Raw genomic sequence first — 19,612 nt, 5'->3', positions numbered from 1 at the left:
TCCCTCTTCTTGTTCTCTCTGTCTCTCTCTCACCCTCCCTCCCTTCCTCTTCTCTGTCTCTGTCTGTCTCTCTCTCCTCTCTCTCTCTTTCTGTCTCCCTCTCTTTTCTCTCTCTCTCTTTGTGTGTCTCCCTCTCTCTTTTCTCTTTCTCTCTCACCCTCCCTCCCTCTTCTCTTTCTCTTTCTCTCTTTGTGTGTCTCCCTTTCCCTCTTCTCTTTCTCTCTCTCTCTCTCTATCTCTCTCTCACCCTCCCTCCCTTTCTTCTCTCTCTCTCTCTCTCTCTCTGTGTCTCCTTCTCTTTCTCTCTCTCTCTGTCTGTCTCTCTCTCACCCTCCCTCCCTTTCTTCTCTCTCTCTCTCTCTTCTCTCTGTGTCTCCTTCTCTTTTCTCTTTCTCTGTCTCTCTCTCTCTCACCCTCCCTCCCTTTCTTCTCTCTCTCTCTCTTCTCTCTGTGTGTGTCCCCCTCTCTTTTCTTTCTCTCTCACCCTCCTCCCTTTCTTCTCTCTCTCTTCTCTCTGTGTCTCCTTCTCTTTTCTCTTTCTCTGTCTGTCTCTCTCTCACCCTCCCTCCCTCTTCTCTGTCTCTCTCTTCTCTCTGTGTGTGTCCCCCTCTCTCTTTTCTTTCTCTCTCACCCTCCTCCCTTTCTTCTCTCTCTCTCTCTTCTCTCTGTGTCTCCTTCTCTTTTCTCTTTCTCTGTCTGTCTCTCTCTCACCCTCCCTCCCTTTCTTCTCTCTCTTTCGGGGCCCAAAATTGCAGGGGAGGGGGGGGTGTCGTACATGGAGGACTTCCTGTAACAAGTTCATGTTTGTGTGTCTCCCTCATCCTCTGGTACAGCTGCCACTCAACTCGTAGACCCATGATGGCAAACCTATGGCATGTGTGTCACAGGTGCCAGGCAGAGCCATTTGTGCCAGCACATGAGCTGCGGGCAAACTTACCTCACTACGTGCCTCACAGCTGATTTCCTGAGCCTTGAGGAAGGCTTCTGCAGGCTTCTACAAGCTTTGTAGGCCGAAATCTAGCCCCGTTTTCATCACTTCCAGTATTTTCGGAAAAACAGGAAGTGATGAAACAGGCCTAGTTTTTGGCCTGCAAAGCCTGCAGAAGCCTTCTGCCTTAAAAAGCCTCAGTGGCCGAAAATCAGCTGTAAGGCGCAGTGCAGGTAAGGGGGTGGGGGGTGGGATTACACGCGCATGCGTAGGGGATGTAGAGGGGCACGCATTGCCTTCTGGGTGCAAGCGTGCACACAATTTTTGGCACAGGAGCCCAAAAAGGTTAGCCACCACTGTCCTAGACAGTTCATTCAAACCTTACATTCTGATCATGGCTTGTGGCTAGCCGGAAGCCTGCTTCCTGTGAGCCTCGGTTTCAAACTAAGAGAGAAGGTTCTAAAACCAGCCAAATCATTTAGGGCCGTGTTTTTCTGCTTGGGGAAAATATAAGCTGGGTGGACTCCAATTCCCATCAGTCCCCAGCCAGGACAGAGGCCACCTGGGTGTACTAGTTAGGGGCCTCAGGCTAGAAACCTGGGAGGCTACGAGTTTGAGGCCCACCTTGGCTAGTGTCAGGAGATCTGCTTAAAAAAAAAAAAAAAGCAGAAGTAGAGGAGAGGGAATTGATTGTTGCGGACATGAAATTTATTTCTGAGTGCAGAATACAAGCAGCGGTCAGCCGTCAAAAGTGGCCTCACTGAGCCCAGCCCCCGGAGTCTCCTATACCTCTATAGATGAAAGCAAAATACCCCTCACGCATCATCACAAAATCTCCAGAACCGTAAAGCCTACAAACTTGACATTTGGCACATGCTCGCTAATGTGAGATGTAAGAACCGAATTATTCAATACTCACAACACAGGAACAAGACTGGTTTACAATTCAAAGGTTTATTAAAGAAAATAAGCGTTTGCAAACGGGCCTTCAAGTCCCTTCCCAAGCGGATTGGGTACAAGAAGAGCAAGCCTCCATCTTCAAACAATACATTTTATACCCCTGCACAGAACACGCCACGCCTAAGAAGCCCTCCCCACACACACACACACACACCCTTATTCTCTATATTCTAAAATGAGATAAACTATAAGCGTGAGATTCAGCAAGACATTGTTTTTTCTGTGTTTCAGTGTCTTATCTTGGTTTTATTGCTGGGCTTTGGGCTTTCTTTTCCTTGGGAGGATGGATATTCCCTTGTTGCTTAGCCCAGGCAGATCTTTCCGTTCTCCAAGATTATAACAATGCATCATATGTTCTTGTGACTGAACACATTTTAGGTTATAAGGTGGGGGTTTTATGCAGAAAAAGAAAAAGCTAACAGAAAAGCATCAGAAAGAGCAAAAGAGAATCTTCTAGAAATCTAACTATATAAATTCCATGATAAAAGAGCAACGTATAATTTTTCTCTCACTAATGTAAGAACCGAATTATCCAATACTCACAACACAGGAACAAGACTGGTTCACCATTCAAAAGTTTATTAAAGAAAATAAGCGTTTGCAAACGGGCCTTCAAGTCCCTTCCCAAGTGGATTGGGTACAAGAAGAACAAGTTTCAATACTCAAACTATACATTTTATACCCCTACACAGAAACATGCCATGCCTAGATAAAGGCCTCCTCATTCACCCCCTTATTTTCTATATGCTAAACTACTAACTTGGGGTCAGCGTGACATTATTTCCTGTGCTTCGGTGTCTTATCTTATATTTATGGTTGGGCTCCTGGGGATGTTCTTATCTGATTTACTTTGCCTACCCTGGGCAGGTCTTCCTGTTTTCCTAACAATATATCACGTATCTGTGGGGCCTCTTTGGCTGGGTTGATGAATCCTTCCAATAGAAACAAAAGGGTTTATGCAAAGACAGAGGAAGCTAACAAGAGCATCGGAAAAGAGTGAAAGAGAATCTTCTAGTCTAAAGAGCCAAATAATGTTCTAATTTTGCTATATAAAGTCTATTATAAAAGGGTAACATAATTTTTCTCTCACTAACAAAGGATTTTTCGAAATGACCATCAGAGCTATTAGTATTTCCTATATTATTATTATTATTAACATGCTCTGATGCTAAGGAGTTCTGCTCCCCGTTCCCACCTGAAAAGAAATCTCTTCCAAATGCAAAACACAAGCAGAGAAGTTTCAGTTTCAGTTTCACAGCAGCCCCAAGCAGCTTTGGTCCAGAGCAGTTGAGCTAAGCCATGCCCAGGCTCCTTGCTGCCTCCTTCTTGCTCACACAGCAAATATGGTTTTAGTTTCCAAACAGCCCTCAACTCTGTCACACACACTGGCAGGACGCTAGCAAGATGAATATCGATGGATGCTGGTAGGCAAGAGGCAGAATTTCCCCCCTTATTTTCCTCCCAAAAAAACTAAGCCCAACCAACATAGTTTTGTAGCAAAACACGGGTATCCAGCTATAATATATATTGCTTTTCCCAAAAGTGCATTTTCTCAAGAGACAACTGGACTTTCCGATTTCTCTTTGAAGGCGTTTCGCTTCTCATCCGAGAAGCTTCCTCAGCTCTGACTGGATGGTGGGGAAGGGAAAGGTTGATACTTGTTGCAGGCAGCTGGTCATTTGCATCCTTTTGGAGAGCCGTTGAGGCCACTTGGAGGTTTATCGGTTTTCTCAGGGTCACCACATCCATTTTCACAACTGAGGTGAAGCTCCACACCCATTTGCCCCGCCCAGGTGACGCTGAGGACACAGAGACAAACCTCCAAGTGGCCTCAACGACTGATCTGAGGAGCCCTGATCTATCTCACTCCATCCGTCCATCTGACCATCCGTCCAGGTAGTTCTTTTTTTAAAAAACAAGTTTTATTCGGTTTTCCACATTTTAACATCTCTTTTTAGTGATTACAGCATGATTACAGGTTTCACATATACATACAAATATGATCATAGTTACATATTCAATTTTTGTATCCAGTTTTTTATCTTAACAATGTTTTTATACATTTTCTATTTTATCATATTATTCCAAATACTTATTATTTAATTCACGTTATGTTAACTTCATAATCATTATACTTTAGTACTTTAAACTGTCACATTTGTATATTTCATCTTAAATTCTAGTTAAACACTTCTTCTATAAATTGGTTTCCCCCTTGAAATATCAATATAAGTGTGGCACCTCTAAGTTACATATTCACTACCCAAAACATTAAACTTAATAATCCCTTTAAAACTACATAGCATATATAAATCAGATTCTGCATGGTTTTTCCCCTTTTTAATTTCATTCAATTTTTCAGAAAAGAAGGACATATTAATCTACTCATTCAAACCATAAAACAATCCTAAACCCTAAAGTTAATTCCATTTCAGCTCTCCTCCTATATAATTTCATTTATTTCAATATATTTAATACACATATTCCATTAATTATTCCATTCATATTTGAACAAAAAAACCCAACACTCCAATCCTAAAAATATTTCAATATATTTAATAAGCTTTTTACATTATTTATTACAATTATCTCTATGCATACAGAAGAAGAGCATTAAATTCCAGTGTCAAAAAATAACAATTCTATTTTCCATCTTATCAATCTATATGTCCCTAATTCATAACTATGAATTTGTTTATATTACCCCTCAATATTTTGCAGAATCCCCTTTCTAAATATTAATCACCCATTATCTCTGTGTCTCATTAAGCATTTTTCCCCATTTTTTAAATAATTCCCATATTTCTTTTTCCTCAAATCCTATTTCTTGTCCCCTCTTTCCCCTTGTCTTTTCTCTTTTATTCTTTCACTCCAATTTTTATCCCCCCCCCTCTATTTACAGCTTCCTTCCGCCCTTCAAATTTCTGCTGACTCTTTTCCCCTTTTTTAATTTTTCGGATATTCTCCTTTTTATTAAATTTCTTAAATTTCCTGTATTTATTTCCAACTCTTTTCCTCTTTCTTTCCAGAGTTCTTTGTTCTCGATGATCACCAAAGATGGACCTTCAATAATTCACTCCACCTCCTCTTCTGCCTTTTGTCTTTGTTGTTCATATTCTGCAATCACATTTTCAATAAATTTTAAAGGAAAACCCAGTAATTCACCTCGTTCTTGTAGTATGTCTTTTGTTTTTCTAAGTTCCATTTTTTATGCCAGAAGAGATATTGCCTTTTACAACTTTCTAATTAGCAATTTAATCCAAATAGTGTCTTTAAAGTTTATTCCCAACAGTCAACTTTTATTTTCTTCCTCTCAAGTTTTAAGTCTCCGCTGATCCAAATGCTAAATCCATATCAGAATCAACAAATAATCCAAGGGCAGAATCTTCCTGTATCTTTCTTTGTTACAATGTTTCAGTTTTTGAAAGTTCTTGCTTTATTGTATCAATTTTCCATATTTAAAAAGAAAAACAAGTTAAGTTTAACTTAGATGACACTCTTTGTTATGCTAAATCTTCACTGTTTCTTTTTTCTTCTCTATTATTCAGAGCTTTTTAAGCCATTCCAAGAAAAAAAAAAAGATCAAATCCAATTGATATTAAATTTCCTCTTTAACAATCTATAGTTCAGCTTTATTGATGCTTATACAGAATTAAAATATACTTATCCAAATTGATTATATGATTCCTGCTCCAGCTTCTACCTTTCACGGTTTAGAGCTCCGCCACTGTCAAAAGCAATTCACACCTTCATTTTCATCTTCTCTTCACTACTTTGAATCCTTTCTTTAAAATGTTAATCCTGGGGGTATCTTTCATTTAATTATATTGTCCCATTCCTCCTGCTGTTCGCTTCTTTCTCTCTCTCCTGCACAATCTTATTCCAGTCTAATCTTCCCCTTGAGGGTGGCCATTTTAGACCACCGCTTCAGGCACCTTCGGGAGAGAGTAAATGCCAAGCCAGGGAGGGGATTTGCGACTCCCCTCTACCCAGCTGATGGTCTCCCCTTCCTCCGCCACCCCTATAAGGATTTCTGACACCAAAGGATTTCTGACACCAAAGCACAGACCAAAGCCACACACAATCACGGTCAACAGTCTGTCTTCGGGAAAGCTCAAAACCGGAAGCCTCCCCATTCAGGTAGTTGTTAAGCTTGGTGACTTGAAGGTGGCCTGACTTCCAGAATTCCCCAGCCAGCCTGATGAGAACCTCTGATCTCTTTCTCTCCCTCCCTCTTTGAAATCCATCCATTCATCTTTGCAACCCATCTATCCACACACCCCCATCTCCCATCCATCCAGCTATTTCTCATCCTTGACTAGTTGAAAGTGGCTGAGAGGTCATCTAGTCCAACCCTCTGCTCAGGCAGGAGACCCATACAGAATAACAGACTAGAAGACTTTCAAAGCCCCTTCCAGCTCTATTCTGATTGATTGATTCCTTCCTGTCCCTTCCCTTTCCCCTCCCCTCTCAAGTTGCCAAGGCTGAGAAATACGGCCGTAAATCATTGAACCCCTTTAGAGCTTTCTAACTCCGTAAGTTTGAAATGGAGGCCCACAGGAACCATGTGATCTCCCCAAGCCAAGATCCAAACCTGTGGTTCAAACAAACCATGGATTAACACAGGGTGGAAAGCAGCATCAGAGACCTCCACCATATTTGAGGAGGGTGTGGCTTGTCTTCCCAGGCTTTAGAGGGCGCCTGGGAGGCATATCGTCTGTGAGAAGCAAAATCCTGTAAAGGAACATGGATGAGATAAAATCCGTTTCCCATTCAGGCAGCCAGAGAGAAAATAAATTGGAAGATCTGTGTGACAGCTGGCTTTCAAATAGAGACGCTTGACACCAACTTGTCATTTTATAATAAATGTAGTTGACATCTATGTTTACCGCAAACAAGATAGTCAGGCAAACAGGAGCATCATGAGGTAACTCATGAGGTAAATCATGAGGTAAATCATGAGGTCAACGACAGAGTGCACAGAAGAAAAAAGGCAGGGGAAAAAGGGGAACTCCCCCTCTACCCCCACAGCAACCAATCACAGTGCGGACTGCCTCAGGCAGGAGCCAGCACTCACCGACCAATCAACTATATAGGGCACATGGGATGCATATTGCCCGTGAAAAGAAAAATCTTGGACGTGTTGAAATCCATTTCCCATTCAGGCAGCCAAGGAGCAGATAATTTGGAAGATCTGTGTGAGGGAATTGCTCAGCTGACCTCCAAATGGAGTCAGAGATGCTGACACGAACTTGTCGGTTTATAATAGATAATTGTATTTGACATCTACGTTTACCGCAAACAAGATAGTCAGGCAAACAGGAACATTGTGAGGTAAATCGTGAGGAATATTATGAGGTCAACGACAGAGTGCACAGGGCAGACAGAAGAAAAACGGCGGGGCAAAAAGGGGAACTCCCCTGCACCCCCAAAGCGACCAATCACAGTGCAGATTGTCTCAGCACTCACCAACCGATCAACTATAGGAACATTGACAAAAATAAACAACCTCCCCAAGTGCTTATATCTTCGGGGAACTCTCAAAGCATCAGGTTCGAGGGAAGAATTCGACAGCAGCTCGAACATGCTCGGTTAATATCACGGAGAAGTACGGAGGACTAGAAATTTGATAATATTTGTCTGGATAGATGTGTACCCAGGAGAAGTGGAAGTGGTGGGGTGGCATCATCATAGCAAACAGTAGCCCCAGAATTGTGCCCAAACCATCACGCAAAACACATTCTTTTATTTCTTAGATAATTTCTTAGATATTTTATTTATTTATTTTAATCCCACCTTTATTACTTTACAAGAAAAGGTGGTGGATATACATAACATTCCTTCTTCCTCCTATTTCCCTCCTCACGACAACCCTGTGAGGTGGGTTGGTGGGAGAGAGAGAAAGTGGCCAAGGTCTCTCTCTCTCTCTTTCACACACACATACACACACACTCCAGCTGGCTTTCGGGCCTGGAATAGAACTCGTACTTGGAGCCACCTGGTGATCAGCCCAAAGTGACCAGCCAGCTTTCATGCCTCGTGGAACTAGAACTCACAATCTCCTGGTGATTGGTTCAAAGTTACCCAGCTAGCTTTCATGGTTAAAGCGGGACTAGAACTCAGTCACCCAGTGATTGGCCTAGAAGTCATTGAGAAGAATTTCATGCCTGAGGCAGGACTAGAACTCACTGTCTCCTGGTGATTGACCTAAAGTCACCCAGTTAGGTCCAATATCTAACATGGGACTAGAACTCACTGTCTCCTGGTAACCTACCCAAAGTCACTCAGTTGGCTTTCATTCCTAAAGTGGGACTAGAACTCACCGTTTTCTGGTAACCGGTCCAAAATCCCCCAGCTGGCTTTCCTGCCTATGGTGGAACTAGAACTCCCAGCCTCGTGGTTTCTAGACCAGGGTCTTCATCTCTAGACCTGGCTTTCCTGCCTTTCGGGGAACTACAACTCCCAACTTCCTAGTTTTCTAGGCCAGGATCTTCACCCTTAGACCAAACTAGCTTGGCACCCAGCAGTCTCTTCTCCCATTTCCTTTTCTTTTGAGACTTCTGACCCAACATCAACCCCCAGAATCCACCAGCTGGCATGATTTGAGAGTGGTGGAATCCCCTTAAAAGAGTGTTTCTCAAGCTTGGCTGCTTTAAGGGAGGTGGGCTTCAACTCCCCTTGTTGACTGGGGAATTCCCCCCTATTAAAGCAGCCAAGCTTGAGAAACAGGGGGCTTTTTGACCCCTCCTTCTCCTGCACCCCAGATCTGTTCGCTCAGAAAGAGTCTGATGGGGGGTAAGGGGGCAGACGGGGGGCAGAGTTTGGAGACCCAGGCCCCAATTCTCCCAATATCTTGTAGGATCGCCAATACGGTGGTGGAGGGGAGCAGGATGGGATGCAACCATCCCCCACCCAATTATTAAACCCCCTCCCTCCCTTACAATGAACCTATGGAAAAGCAGCTGGAGAGTTCATTCAGCCCATCACCCCCTGCCTGATGGGAGAGAGGAAAGTCTCACTTTTCAGAACCCTCCCTTGACAGTGCCTCATGGGTTGGGTTGAGCATGAGACCCCAGCGTCCCCGGAGGGGCTTTGGCTGCCAGCGGTGTGCAAGGGATGGGGGGCTCCCGCCAAGCTGGACCCCTGCCCAAGCCCCATGGGGCAGGGGACTGCCCCCCCAAAAGCAGGTCGACCACCCAACGGCTCCTCCGGAATGGACCGAGAGGAGGTCTCCTCTGCGGGGCGCCAAGGTCGGGTAGGATAGCAAGTTGTGCCTCGGCGAAGCGCAGTGGCCGAGTGCGGGCTGCTTCCAGCACAGCGGCTTTGTCAGCCGAGTGCAACAGGCGGAAGAGTACTGGGCGCGGCTTGGCGGTCGAATCCTGGCCACCAACTCTCCGGGCACTCTCAATCTCCAATGCTGGCCCTCCCGACGACCAGCCCAACACCTCCGGCAGGGTCCGTCGGAGGAAGGCCACCAGGTCGCCTCCTTCCACCCCCTCGGGCAAACCCGAGAGGCGCAGGTTGAGACGGCGGGAGCGGGTCTCCAGAACCTGGCAGCGGTTCTCCAGGCGCCGGGCGTACTTGGCCAGGCGCCGGTTCTCCAGGTGCAGTGCGGCCAGCTCCAGTGCCCAGCCCCGCGCCTCCTGCTCCAGACGCCAGACGTGGCTCTGAAGGCTGGACAAGTCCCGGCAGAGGCCGTTCACGTCGGCGGCTAGACGGCCCAATTGTTTGGACAGGAGGGGCTGCGCGAACCCCGGCTCAGCCCCATGGGCACAGTGGCAGAGATGGGCCACCTCGTGGGGTCTCTTCTTTGCCTCTGGTCCTGCCTCTGGGGCCGAGGGGCTCCCCTTGTCTCCAGCTGCGAAAGGGGAAGGGGAGAGAATCTGTGAGACCCTGCCCTTCTCTCTGGTGGGACTTTATCAATCGATCCATCGATCGATTGGAATGGAGTTGGAAGGGACCTTGCAGGTCATCTAGTCCAACCCCCTGCTCGAGCAGGAGACCCTTAGAGAATGACAGAATTGGTACAGACCTTGGAGGTCATCTAGTCCAACCCCCACTCAAGCAGGAGACCCTTATAAAATCATAGAATGACAAAGAGAGCAGGGGTCTCGGAGGTCATCTAGTCCAACCCCCTGCTCAAGCATCCTTTTATCCTGGTCCCACCCCAGCCCTACTCCTTCTTTTAGCCAAACCCAAATCCTGCAGCCGTTCTTTGTATGTTTTAATCTCCGGGCCTTTAATCCTCTTAGTTGCTCTTCTCTGCTCTTTTTCCAAAGTTTTAACCTCTTTTTTTTTCTTTTTCTTTTGTAACGTGGGGACCAAAACTGCATGCGGGATTCCAGGGATGGCCTTACTAAGGCTTTACAAAGCGGTGCTAATTTCCCTGATTTTTATTCTATGCCTCTGTTGATACAACCGAGGACTGTCTTCGCTTTTTTTCGGTGGTGGCTGCACATGGTTGGCTCAGGTTTAAGCAGAGGTGAGATTCTACCGGTTTGGACCAGCTCAGGCGAACCGGATGTTAAAGTTACATCTGGTTCACTGAACTGGTATTTCAAACAAACTGGCTGGCCCCGCCCCTTCCACCCCTCCCCTCCCAGGAGTCTCAACGCAGCCCATTTCCCATGCAGGTAAGTGCAGGGTAGGCATGGAGGCTCTGGGAGGGGGGGGGGGGAAGGGGCCTGTTTCTGGCTTCTGAAGGGCCTGTTTTTGCCCTCCCAGAACTCTGAGGGAGGCCTCTGGACCCTTGGGAGGGCAAAAATGGCCTCTCCCGGCCTCTGGAGGCCCACCGGAAGCTGGAAAATTGGAATTTCCGGTAGGCCACACCCACCATGGCCACGCCCACCCAGCAACCAGGCAGCAAACTGGTTGCTGGGATTTTTAAAGTCATCCCCTCCCATCCTTAGCCACTACTTCTCCCCCCCCACAAAAAAGAGGCAATCTGACTTAAGTGCAAAATGCCATTTCTTTCCCAATTTCCCCCCACCCCAATCCCTGGAGATCTGGGTTTCCGATCCCCACTTTTCCCAGGCAGGTGGCGGGGACTCAACCTTGCTAGGGGGGCAGGGACTCAACTGACGCCCACCACGCTTCCCAGCTCTTATTCAAGTCTCGGCCCTCCTCACCCGTCGCGGAAGTCCTTTGGGTGTCCATCCAAAACAAAACCGAGGGACTCCACCTGGGAGGCTCGCTCTGCTTAGGGGCAGAGGTCCTGGTGTTCGAAGAATGGGAACGGCCATTTGGTTGAGTCCCCGGTTTCCGCCTCAGAGATGGGGAAGCTGGAAGGGGCAGCGCCTATAGAGACGCCAAGAGATTCCGTCGGGTTAAATGGTGGGCTTCAAAAGAGGGCGGACTTCAACTCCCAGAATCCCCACGCTTCAAGAAGGAGGACTTCAACTCCCAGAATCCCCACGCTTCAAGAAGGGAGGACTTCAACTCCCAGAATCCCCCACGCTTCAAGAAGGGGGAGGACTTCAACTCCCAGAATCCCCCACGCTTCAAGAAGGGGGAGGACTTCAACTCCCAGAATCCCCCACGCTTCAAGAAGGGGGAGGACTTCAACTCCCAGAATCCCCCAGCCAGCAGGTCTATCTCACCCGAGACGTAGCCTCCCAGACTCACTTTTCCAAGGTTTCTTCTTGCAATGGGCTGCTTCCTCCTCCTCCTCCTCCTCTTCCTCCTCCTGGGTGTACCTGGATTCTCTGGGCCTCTTCCCGGCCGAGGAGGGGCAGGGACTGGAGGCGCTTGGGTAGGTGATCTCCTTGAGGCACCTGAGCAGGCCCTGGAGGGGGCTTCCGGTCGCTGCCTCTGGGCCAAGAGAGAAACACCGTCCTGCAATTGGCTAAGGCCAGTGGTGGGATTCAAAAAAAATTACTACCAGTTCTGTGGCTTGATGGGCGTGGCTTGGTGGGCGCGGCTTGGTGGGCGTGGCAGGGGAAGGATATTGCAAAATCTCCATTCCCTCCCCACCCCCACTAACCTGCTTTCCAGCTCTGTTCTCCTGGGCAGGGCAACCAAAGAAGAACCAGCCAATCAGCTGGGACTCAATGGGAGGCAGAGAATAGATGGGGTTGGTGGGGCCAGTCAGAGATGAGATTGGCCGGTCCTCCCAATTACTCAAAATTTCCACTACCGGTTCTCCAGAACTGTTCTGAACCGGCGGAAGACCCACCTCTGGCTAAGGCAGATTACAATCCACTCCTGCCCCCACATCAAATCCTTCCCGGACAACTTTGCCCAGTATGGCAGTAAAACACATTGGCATCCTCTCCCATCCAAAGGGAAGTGGAATTGGAACTCGGGGCAATGGCAGATAGAGCTGGGAAGTGCTCATCCCCATCTTCTAATAGCAGCTCAGAATTGAACTGGGAGGGGGGATCCCTGCGGGGGTCTCTGAGCTGGATGGTTTTCTTGCAGACGTTTCATGATCCAACTAGGGAACATCATCAGGGCTAGAAGGGAGTTGAGTTTCCAGAAAGGAGGAGGAGGAGGAGGAGGAGGAGGAGGAGGAGGAGGAGGAGGAGGAGAGGAGGAGGAGGAGGAGGAGGAGGAGGAGGAGGACTGTGAGGTCCTTGGTGCAGACTGAGTTTGGTTGTTGCATCACCCAACTGGCTAACTTCATCAGTGTTAGAAAGTGGTTGTGGGGAGGAGGAAGAGGAGGAGGAGGAGGAGGAGGAGGTGGTGGTGGTGGAGGAGGAGGAGAAAGAGGAGAACTGTGTGGTCCTTGGTGCTCTCTGAGCTGCGGGGGTTTCCCTGTGGGTGTTTCATAACCCAACCAAGTCCCATCATCAGTCCCAGCTGAGGCTGCCCACCTTTGTCCCCAGGCTGTGGTTGGATCTGCTCTTCTCCCGGACTCCAGTCCATGTCTCCTTCAGGTGTCCCATCCTGAGAATTATGGCTTAGGGGGCTGAAACATGTTGGGGTCTGGACTGGTGCTGTGCCTCTTGGGCTCTTCTGCCACTCACGGGTGAAGATCTTGTGGACAAGAACTGCGCCGAGAAGGTGAACAACATAGGGTAGATATAGCTACCACAGTTGGACACCCCAAGTTTCACAGATGGTTCCTTACTCCAGAAATCACTCAGAGGTTATTTTAAGAGTGGAGGAGATCTGAGAAGGTTCTCCAGCTACTCCTCTGATGGGTAGACAATATAAGTCATCACACTTGGCTTGGTCTGACTTCTCCTGACCTGGTTTGGTTAACCTTCCAGGCAGTGAGAGTCCTTGATCGTGAGTGTCAACTCGTAAAGCATTCCTATGCCTGTTTTCGAGTTGCCATAAACAAAGCGGCGGGTGGGGAAGGAAATCTGAAGGAGCATTATGGCAGTTTAAAACCAGAAGTACATTCCACCCTTTATCTTACAAAGATTGTAGCTAGGCTACCGGATCTTCTGCCCAAGAAAATCCTTCATTGGTGAATGTGCTTCATTAGAGAATCTGATTTATGACACACCCAGGGAGGAGGGGGGGGGAACAGGGTCACAGGTGACTGTGAATTACTTACGACAGAGTTGGCTTCATTTAGATTAATGCCGGCATGTTTCTCCTAATAAATCTTTTGAATTCTTTTGAAGCTTGGCTTCAGGCTCATGATTTAATTAGGGCAATCGCTGGAACCCTGACAGTGAGACATTCAATTAAGTTTCCTTCTGGAAACTTCCTTCTCCTTTCTCTACTTTAGGCTACCTGAGATTTCCCCATCGTTATCCAAGGGGTCCAATGCGATACCAAGGAAGGAACAAGGGGGCCACCAACAGCCGACCAAGATCTCCTGGGCCCTGATAATCTGCTCCTTCCGCTGGAGGTTTTCAAGGAAAGTGGATGATTGAACATCTAGGATTGGAAGAATGACCTCCTGCCTTGGACAGGGAGTTGGTCTAGAAGACCTCCAACGTCCCTTCCTGCTCTAGGATTCCATCATCTATACTTTGTCCTTCCTGCTCTCACCCATGGAGCCCTTGAAGTACTTCAAAGAATTGTCCCTCTCCCAGCAAACCAGGATCCTCCAAGATCCTGATTTAAGGTGCCCGCAGGGGTCAACTCATTGTCCTAAAAGTCGCTTCCGTGTTACGTACGTGTGGAAGGTGGCCCATCTTCCCTTGCTTCAGATGATCTGGACATCACGTTCTGCCGAGCTCTGGAGCATCGTAGAGGATGGGTGGACGGGAACATCTGCTTGACATCTGCAGTGTCCTTCGCATCATTCTGTGGGTGGCCAAGGAGAGAAGCTTCATCACCCCCGTTGGCAAAGTTGGCTTCTTGCGTGGAGGACAACCACTCTTCCTCTTCTGCAGGACGTTGGGTGGATGGACGCTTCCTCTTGGGCTCCATTGTCACCTTCCGTCCCACAAGGGCATCCCTCTCGGATCCTATGTAGAAAACCGAGAAGCCACGTTAACTGGAAGTGTCCAAGATGCAAGGTCTCACTTCTCATATTCTGCACTCGAGAGGTATTGATTCAAGACTCATCTGGACCATGGTCCCCCAACCGCCCGAGCCACGGCCTGCTACTGGGTTGCGGCATGTTCTAAACCGGTCTGCACAAGCATTGAAGGACCGTGCGCACAGCTCCAATTGGGCAAGTGGCAGGCATGCCTGCCGTTTTTACAAGTGGAGCTGAGCACATTCACGCTTCCTCTTGGCCTCCATCATCACCTTTGGTCCTACAAGAACATTGCTCTCGGATCCTGGGAACGGGTGTTAACTGAACCTGTCCAAGATGGGAAGATCTCGGGTCTCACACTCCGCTCTGGACGTGACAGGAGACCTTTGATTCGAGAGGTTCATCTGGACCAGGGCCACCCACTGCCTTCGCCACGGCCTGCTTACTGGGCCACAGCCCGTTCTGAACCGGTCAACACAAGCGTTGGAGAACCACGCGCACAGCTCCGATTGTGCGAGTGGCAGCACTTTGACGGAAAACCATCCCTTCTTCCTCCTCCCTGCCACCGCCACTGCGGGTCCACAAAGCCAGAAGGGTTGGGGGAACCACGGATCTGGTCAGTTTTTATTCCCGCTCCTCTCAAACACCCAGGACCTCCCCAACCCACCTGGCAACTGAGGCCGACCTTGGCTCCCGTCCCACCAGGTGGAACTTCCTGGGCTCTGCTGGTCCCTTTCCGTTTCACTGCAGCTGGAGGAGGAGGAAGAGGAGGAGGAGGAGGAGGAAGAGGAGAACGCGCTCGGTGAGTTGAGATAACTTGGCCGTTGGATGGGGATTTCCTTCAGGCAGTTCATCAGCCGGTGGAGGGGAGAATTTTCAGCAGCTTCTTCTGAAGCAGAGGCACATGGTGGAGGAAGGTTCCCTGCGGGGAAAGAGAGAGAGGTGGACCTATGCTGGCTCTGAAAAGGATGAAGATGGGTAACTTGACTGCGTATCGAACTGTGTACTCTCCAAAACGTTGGTCTAACCTGGCACAGCCCCACAACCACCTCATAAAGAATTCTTATCTCTATCATCTACTGATTGATTTCTGTCTGTCTCTCTGACTGATCTAATAATCCATCGTATCTATCACCCATCAATCCATTCATCCATCCTATCTATTCATCAATCCATCCATTGTATCTATCATCAATCCATCCACCATATCTATCATCCATCAATCCATCCATCATATTTATCATCCATCAATCCATCCATCATATCTATCATCCATCAATCCATCCATCCACCGTATCTATTCGTCAATCCATCCAACGTATCTATCATCCATCAATCCATCATATCTCATCCATCAATCCATCCATCATATTTATCATCCATCAATCCATCCATCATATCTATTCATCAATCCATCCACCATATCTATCATCCATCAATCCATCCATAATATCTATTCATCAATCCATCCACCATATCTATCATCCATCAATCTATCCATCAATCCATCCATATCTATTCATCAATCCATCCACCATACCTATCATCCATCAATCCATCCATATTTATCATCCATCAATCCACCCATCGTATCTATCATCCATCAATCCATCCATCCATCATATCTCATCCATCAATCCATCCATCATATTTATCATCCATCAATCCATCCATCGTTTCTATTCATCAATCCATCCACCATATCTATCATCCATCAATCCATCCATCATATTTATCATCCATCAATCCATCCATATCTATCATCCATCAATCCATCCATCCACCGTATCTATTCGTCAATCCATCCATCCACCGTATCTATCATCCATCAATCCATCATATCTCATCCATCAATCCATCCATCATATTTATCATCCATCAATCCATCCATCATATCTATTCATGAATCCATCCACCATATCTATCATCCATCAATCCATCCATCATATCTATTCATCAATCCATCCACCATATCTATCATCCATCAACCCATCCATCATATCTATCATCCATCAATCCATCCATCATATCTATCATCCATCAATCCATCCATCCACCGTATCTATTCGTCAATCCATCCAACGTATCTATCATCCATCAATCCATCATATCTCATCCATCAATCCATCCATCATATTTATCATCCATCAATCCATCCATCATATCTATTCATCAATCCATCCACCATATCTATCATCCATCAATCCATCCATCATATCTATTCATCAATCTATCCACCATATCTATCATCCATCATATCTATCATCCATCAATCCATCCATCATATCTATTCATCAATCCATCCACCATACCTATCATCCATCAATCCATCCATATTTATCATCCATCAATCCACCCATCGTATCTATCATCCATCAATCCATCCATCCATCATATCTCATCCATCAATCCATCCATCATATTTATCATCCATCAATCCATCCATCGTTTTATTCATCATATCCATCCACCATATCTATCATCCATCAATCCATCCATCATATTTATCATCCATCAATCCATCCATATCTATCATCCATCAATCCATCCATCCACCGTATCTATTCGTCAATCCATCCATCCACCGTATCTATCATCCATCAATCCATCATATCTCATCCATCAATCCATCCATCATATTTATCATCCATCAATCCATCCATCATATCTATTCATGAATCCATCCACCATATCTATCATCCATCAATCCATCCATCATATCTATTCATCAATCCATCCACCATATCTATCATCCATCAATCCATCCATCATATTTATCATCCATCAATCCATCCATCGTATTTATCATCCATCAATCCATCCATCCATCATATCTATTCGTCAATCCATCCATCGTATCTATCTTCCATCAATCCATCCATCCATCCTACCTACCTACCTACCTACCTAACTCCCCAGCAGGGAATTCTAGGAGTTGTAGTCCATATATCTGAAAGTAGCTAAGACTGAAATGTCGGTTTGTTGCAGCCCCAAGGGTTGAGGGAGACCACTTGAAGGCAACTGCAGAGGAATTCCATCTTCCTGCCCACATATCCAAGCTTGGTTCTCTAGAGAAGTGGTGACCAACCGGTGGGCTGCGGCCCACTGGTGGGCTGCGAGAAAATTTTAGTGGGCCGCAGAGAAATCTCACCCCCAGAGCATGGGAACCCAAGACCACATGGCCCGCGGGAACCCTCCCTGCCCACTCACTCCTTACCCGGCAAACTTGCCTGCTAAATTGCTATTTTTCCTTTTTCCAACCATCAGCTGTTCTGCTGTGCCAGGAGATTTAGATTAGCTAGGAAGCAGCAAATGGTTGCATTTCTTGCTTTCTAGCTAATCTTTAGATCTTCGGCTCTGCTTTTAAGCACAGCCGAACCTCCCTTAGGACTGAATGTTCTATTATTCAGTGCAGACTCATAGCAAGCAAATTTTATGTGACAGACTCAGGTAGCCGATGGCAGATAGATAGATCACTGAATGATTCTGTGAACAACTCAATCTGCCTGCCTGCTTTGCCTGATTTTGGATAAAAGTTGCTCTTTTTTTAATAAAAAATTCAATATTTATACAAATATTTATAATATTTACATATAAGCCATGCCCAGCCAGTCACATGGCCAAGCCACACCCACAAATTAGGCCATGCCCGCAGAACCGGTTAGTGATCCCTGGGATTTAAAATTATGAGTTTGGTGGTCCCTGAGGCCCAAAAGGTTGGCGGTCCCTGCTCTAGAGCAAGGGGGGTCTTCAAACTTGGCAAGTTTTCAGCCTTGTGGACTTCAACTCCCAGACTTCCTGAGCATAACCATGACCGGAGGAGGAATTCTGGGAGTTGAAGTGCACACAAGTCTTCAAGCTGTCCAGTTTGAAGACCCCCCTGCTCCAGAGTCATCACTGAGGACTTAGAATCTCGGCGATAACCATTAGGCCAAAGCTCTCCACGACTTCTGGAGCCTGGCCTTCTCCCAGCTTCCCTCTTATACCTGCAGGCCACGGCCTTGGAGAGTGGGCCTCTTCCATTCCCATCCACTTCGGAGTGCAGATGCTGCGCCCTGAGGGGCCGGAGGCCGCGAGGAATTCTCTGCGTGGGGCGATCTCTTTCAGGCAATTCTCCAGGCCCTGAAGCGGTGGGACCCTCGCGGGGCTCCCTCCTGTTTTGCAAAAGGTGAGGGGTTACTACAGTCTGCAGTCCACACCTTACCCCCACAGTGTTCGCCTTTCCCAGCGTGTCCTCAAGTCGCGACAGATCATTTCGCAACTGTTATCACAGCAAGTTATCACAGACCACCACTCCTCAAAAGAGCCTGTTAGATGATACACAGATGACAAAGAGAGAGAGAGAGAGAGGGAGGGAGGGAGAGAGAGAGAATGAATGGAGGGATGGATAGATAAGACAGACAGATAGATAGACAGCAGGGAAAGATGAGATAGAAAGAGAGATGAAAGAGAGATATGATGGATGGATAGATTAGATAGATGAGAGAGAGAGAGACAGAGATGACAGAAAGATGAGAGAGAGAGAGGATGGATGGATGGATGGATAGACAGACAGACAGACAGACAGACAGACAGACAGACAGATAAATAGACAACAGAGAAAGATGAGAGAGAGAGAGTGATGAGAGAGGTGAAAGAGAGATATGATGGATGGATGGATAGATTAGATAGATGATAGAGAGAGAGGGAGGCAAATAGATGAATGGATGGTTGGTTGGATGGATGGATAGATAGATGGAGGGATAGATAGATAGATACATGGAGGGATAGATAGATAGATAGATAGATAGATAGATAGATAGATAGATAGATAGATAGATAGATAGATAGATAGATAGATAGATAGATAGATAATGATTAGGAGAGATGATGGATGGGTAGGTTGATGGATGGACAGACGGACAGCCAAGAAGGATTGAAGCTGAGCTCAACTGGATCCTTCCTTCCCCCATAGACACTGTGGGGGCAGAACCGAGAATGGCCCACCCCAGAGGAGCATTCCCAGAAGACTGGACTTCTCCCTCCCTTTCCCAACCGTCAAAGCATCCCACTGGGGAGCGTGGGGCACGGAGCTACCTCTCACCTCCTCCCTCCTGGCCCACGGCGCTGGCTCCGGCGTCCGTTGCCGGAGTCTGTCCGGCGAGCTGTGCATGGAGGACGTGATGGCCGGGGACCATCGCTGGTTCTGGATGTCCTTCAAGCACTTCTCCAGGCCTTGCAAAGGGGTGCTGCTTTGACCAAGTCCTACAATTGGGGGGTTCTTAGGTCAACATGGCAACCGGGAGCCCACCAGACCTGAGCCCCCCAACCCTCTCACCTTCTTCCTCCTGGCCCTCTGC

At 47.2% G+C, this 19,612-nt stretch overlaps 1 protein-coding gene across 1 annotated transcript in view; it reads right to left on the bottom strand.

Annotated features, from left to right (window-relative positions):
• Positions 1-1,866: 1,866 nt before the first annotated feature.
• Positions 1,867-19,612, bottom strand: part of KRABD3 (KRAB domain containing 3) — a 44,976-nt gene continuing 27,230 nt past the window's right edge. Inside the window, exons 17-25 of the mRNA XM_087947286.1 lie at positions 19,591-19,612; positions 19,260-19,533; positions 18,260-18,427; positions 14,941-15,195; positions 13,966-14,259; positions 12,662-12,879; positions 11,513-11,698; positions 11,017-11,185; positions 1,867-9,746 (exon numbers count right to left, since the gene is read on the bottom strand). The exon at positions 19,591-19,612 is cut by the window's right edge and continues 139 nt beyond it. Of these exons, the coding sequence (XP_087803412.1) occupies positions 8,935-9,746; positions 11,017-11,185; positions 11,513-11,698; positions 12,662-12,879; positions 13,966-14,259; positions 14,941-15,195; positions 18,260-18,427; positions 19,260-19,533; positions 19,591-19,612 (2,398 nt within the window). The 3' untranslated portion in view covers positions 1,867-8,934. The remainder of the gene's footprint in view (positions 9,747-11,016; positions 11,186-11,512; positions 11,699-12,661; positions 12,880-13,965; positions 14,260-14,940; positions 15,196-18,259; positions 18,428-19,259; positions 19,534-19,590) is intronic.

The sequence above is a fragment of the Notechis scutatus genome, chromosome Z (genome assembly GCF_049901735.1).
Source record: "Notechis scutatus isolate UNSWTSFEM ecotype Mainland chromosome Z, rNotScu1.2, whole genome shotgun sequence".
NCBI classification, from domain to species: domain Eukaryota; kingdom Metazoa; phylum Chordata; class Lepidosauria; order Squamata; family Elapidae; genus Notechis; species Notechis scutatus.
The sequence above is the reverse complement of the archived record's forward strand: the minus strand, read 5'-3'. Positions and strand labels throughout refer to the sequence as shown.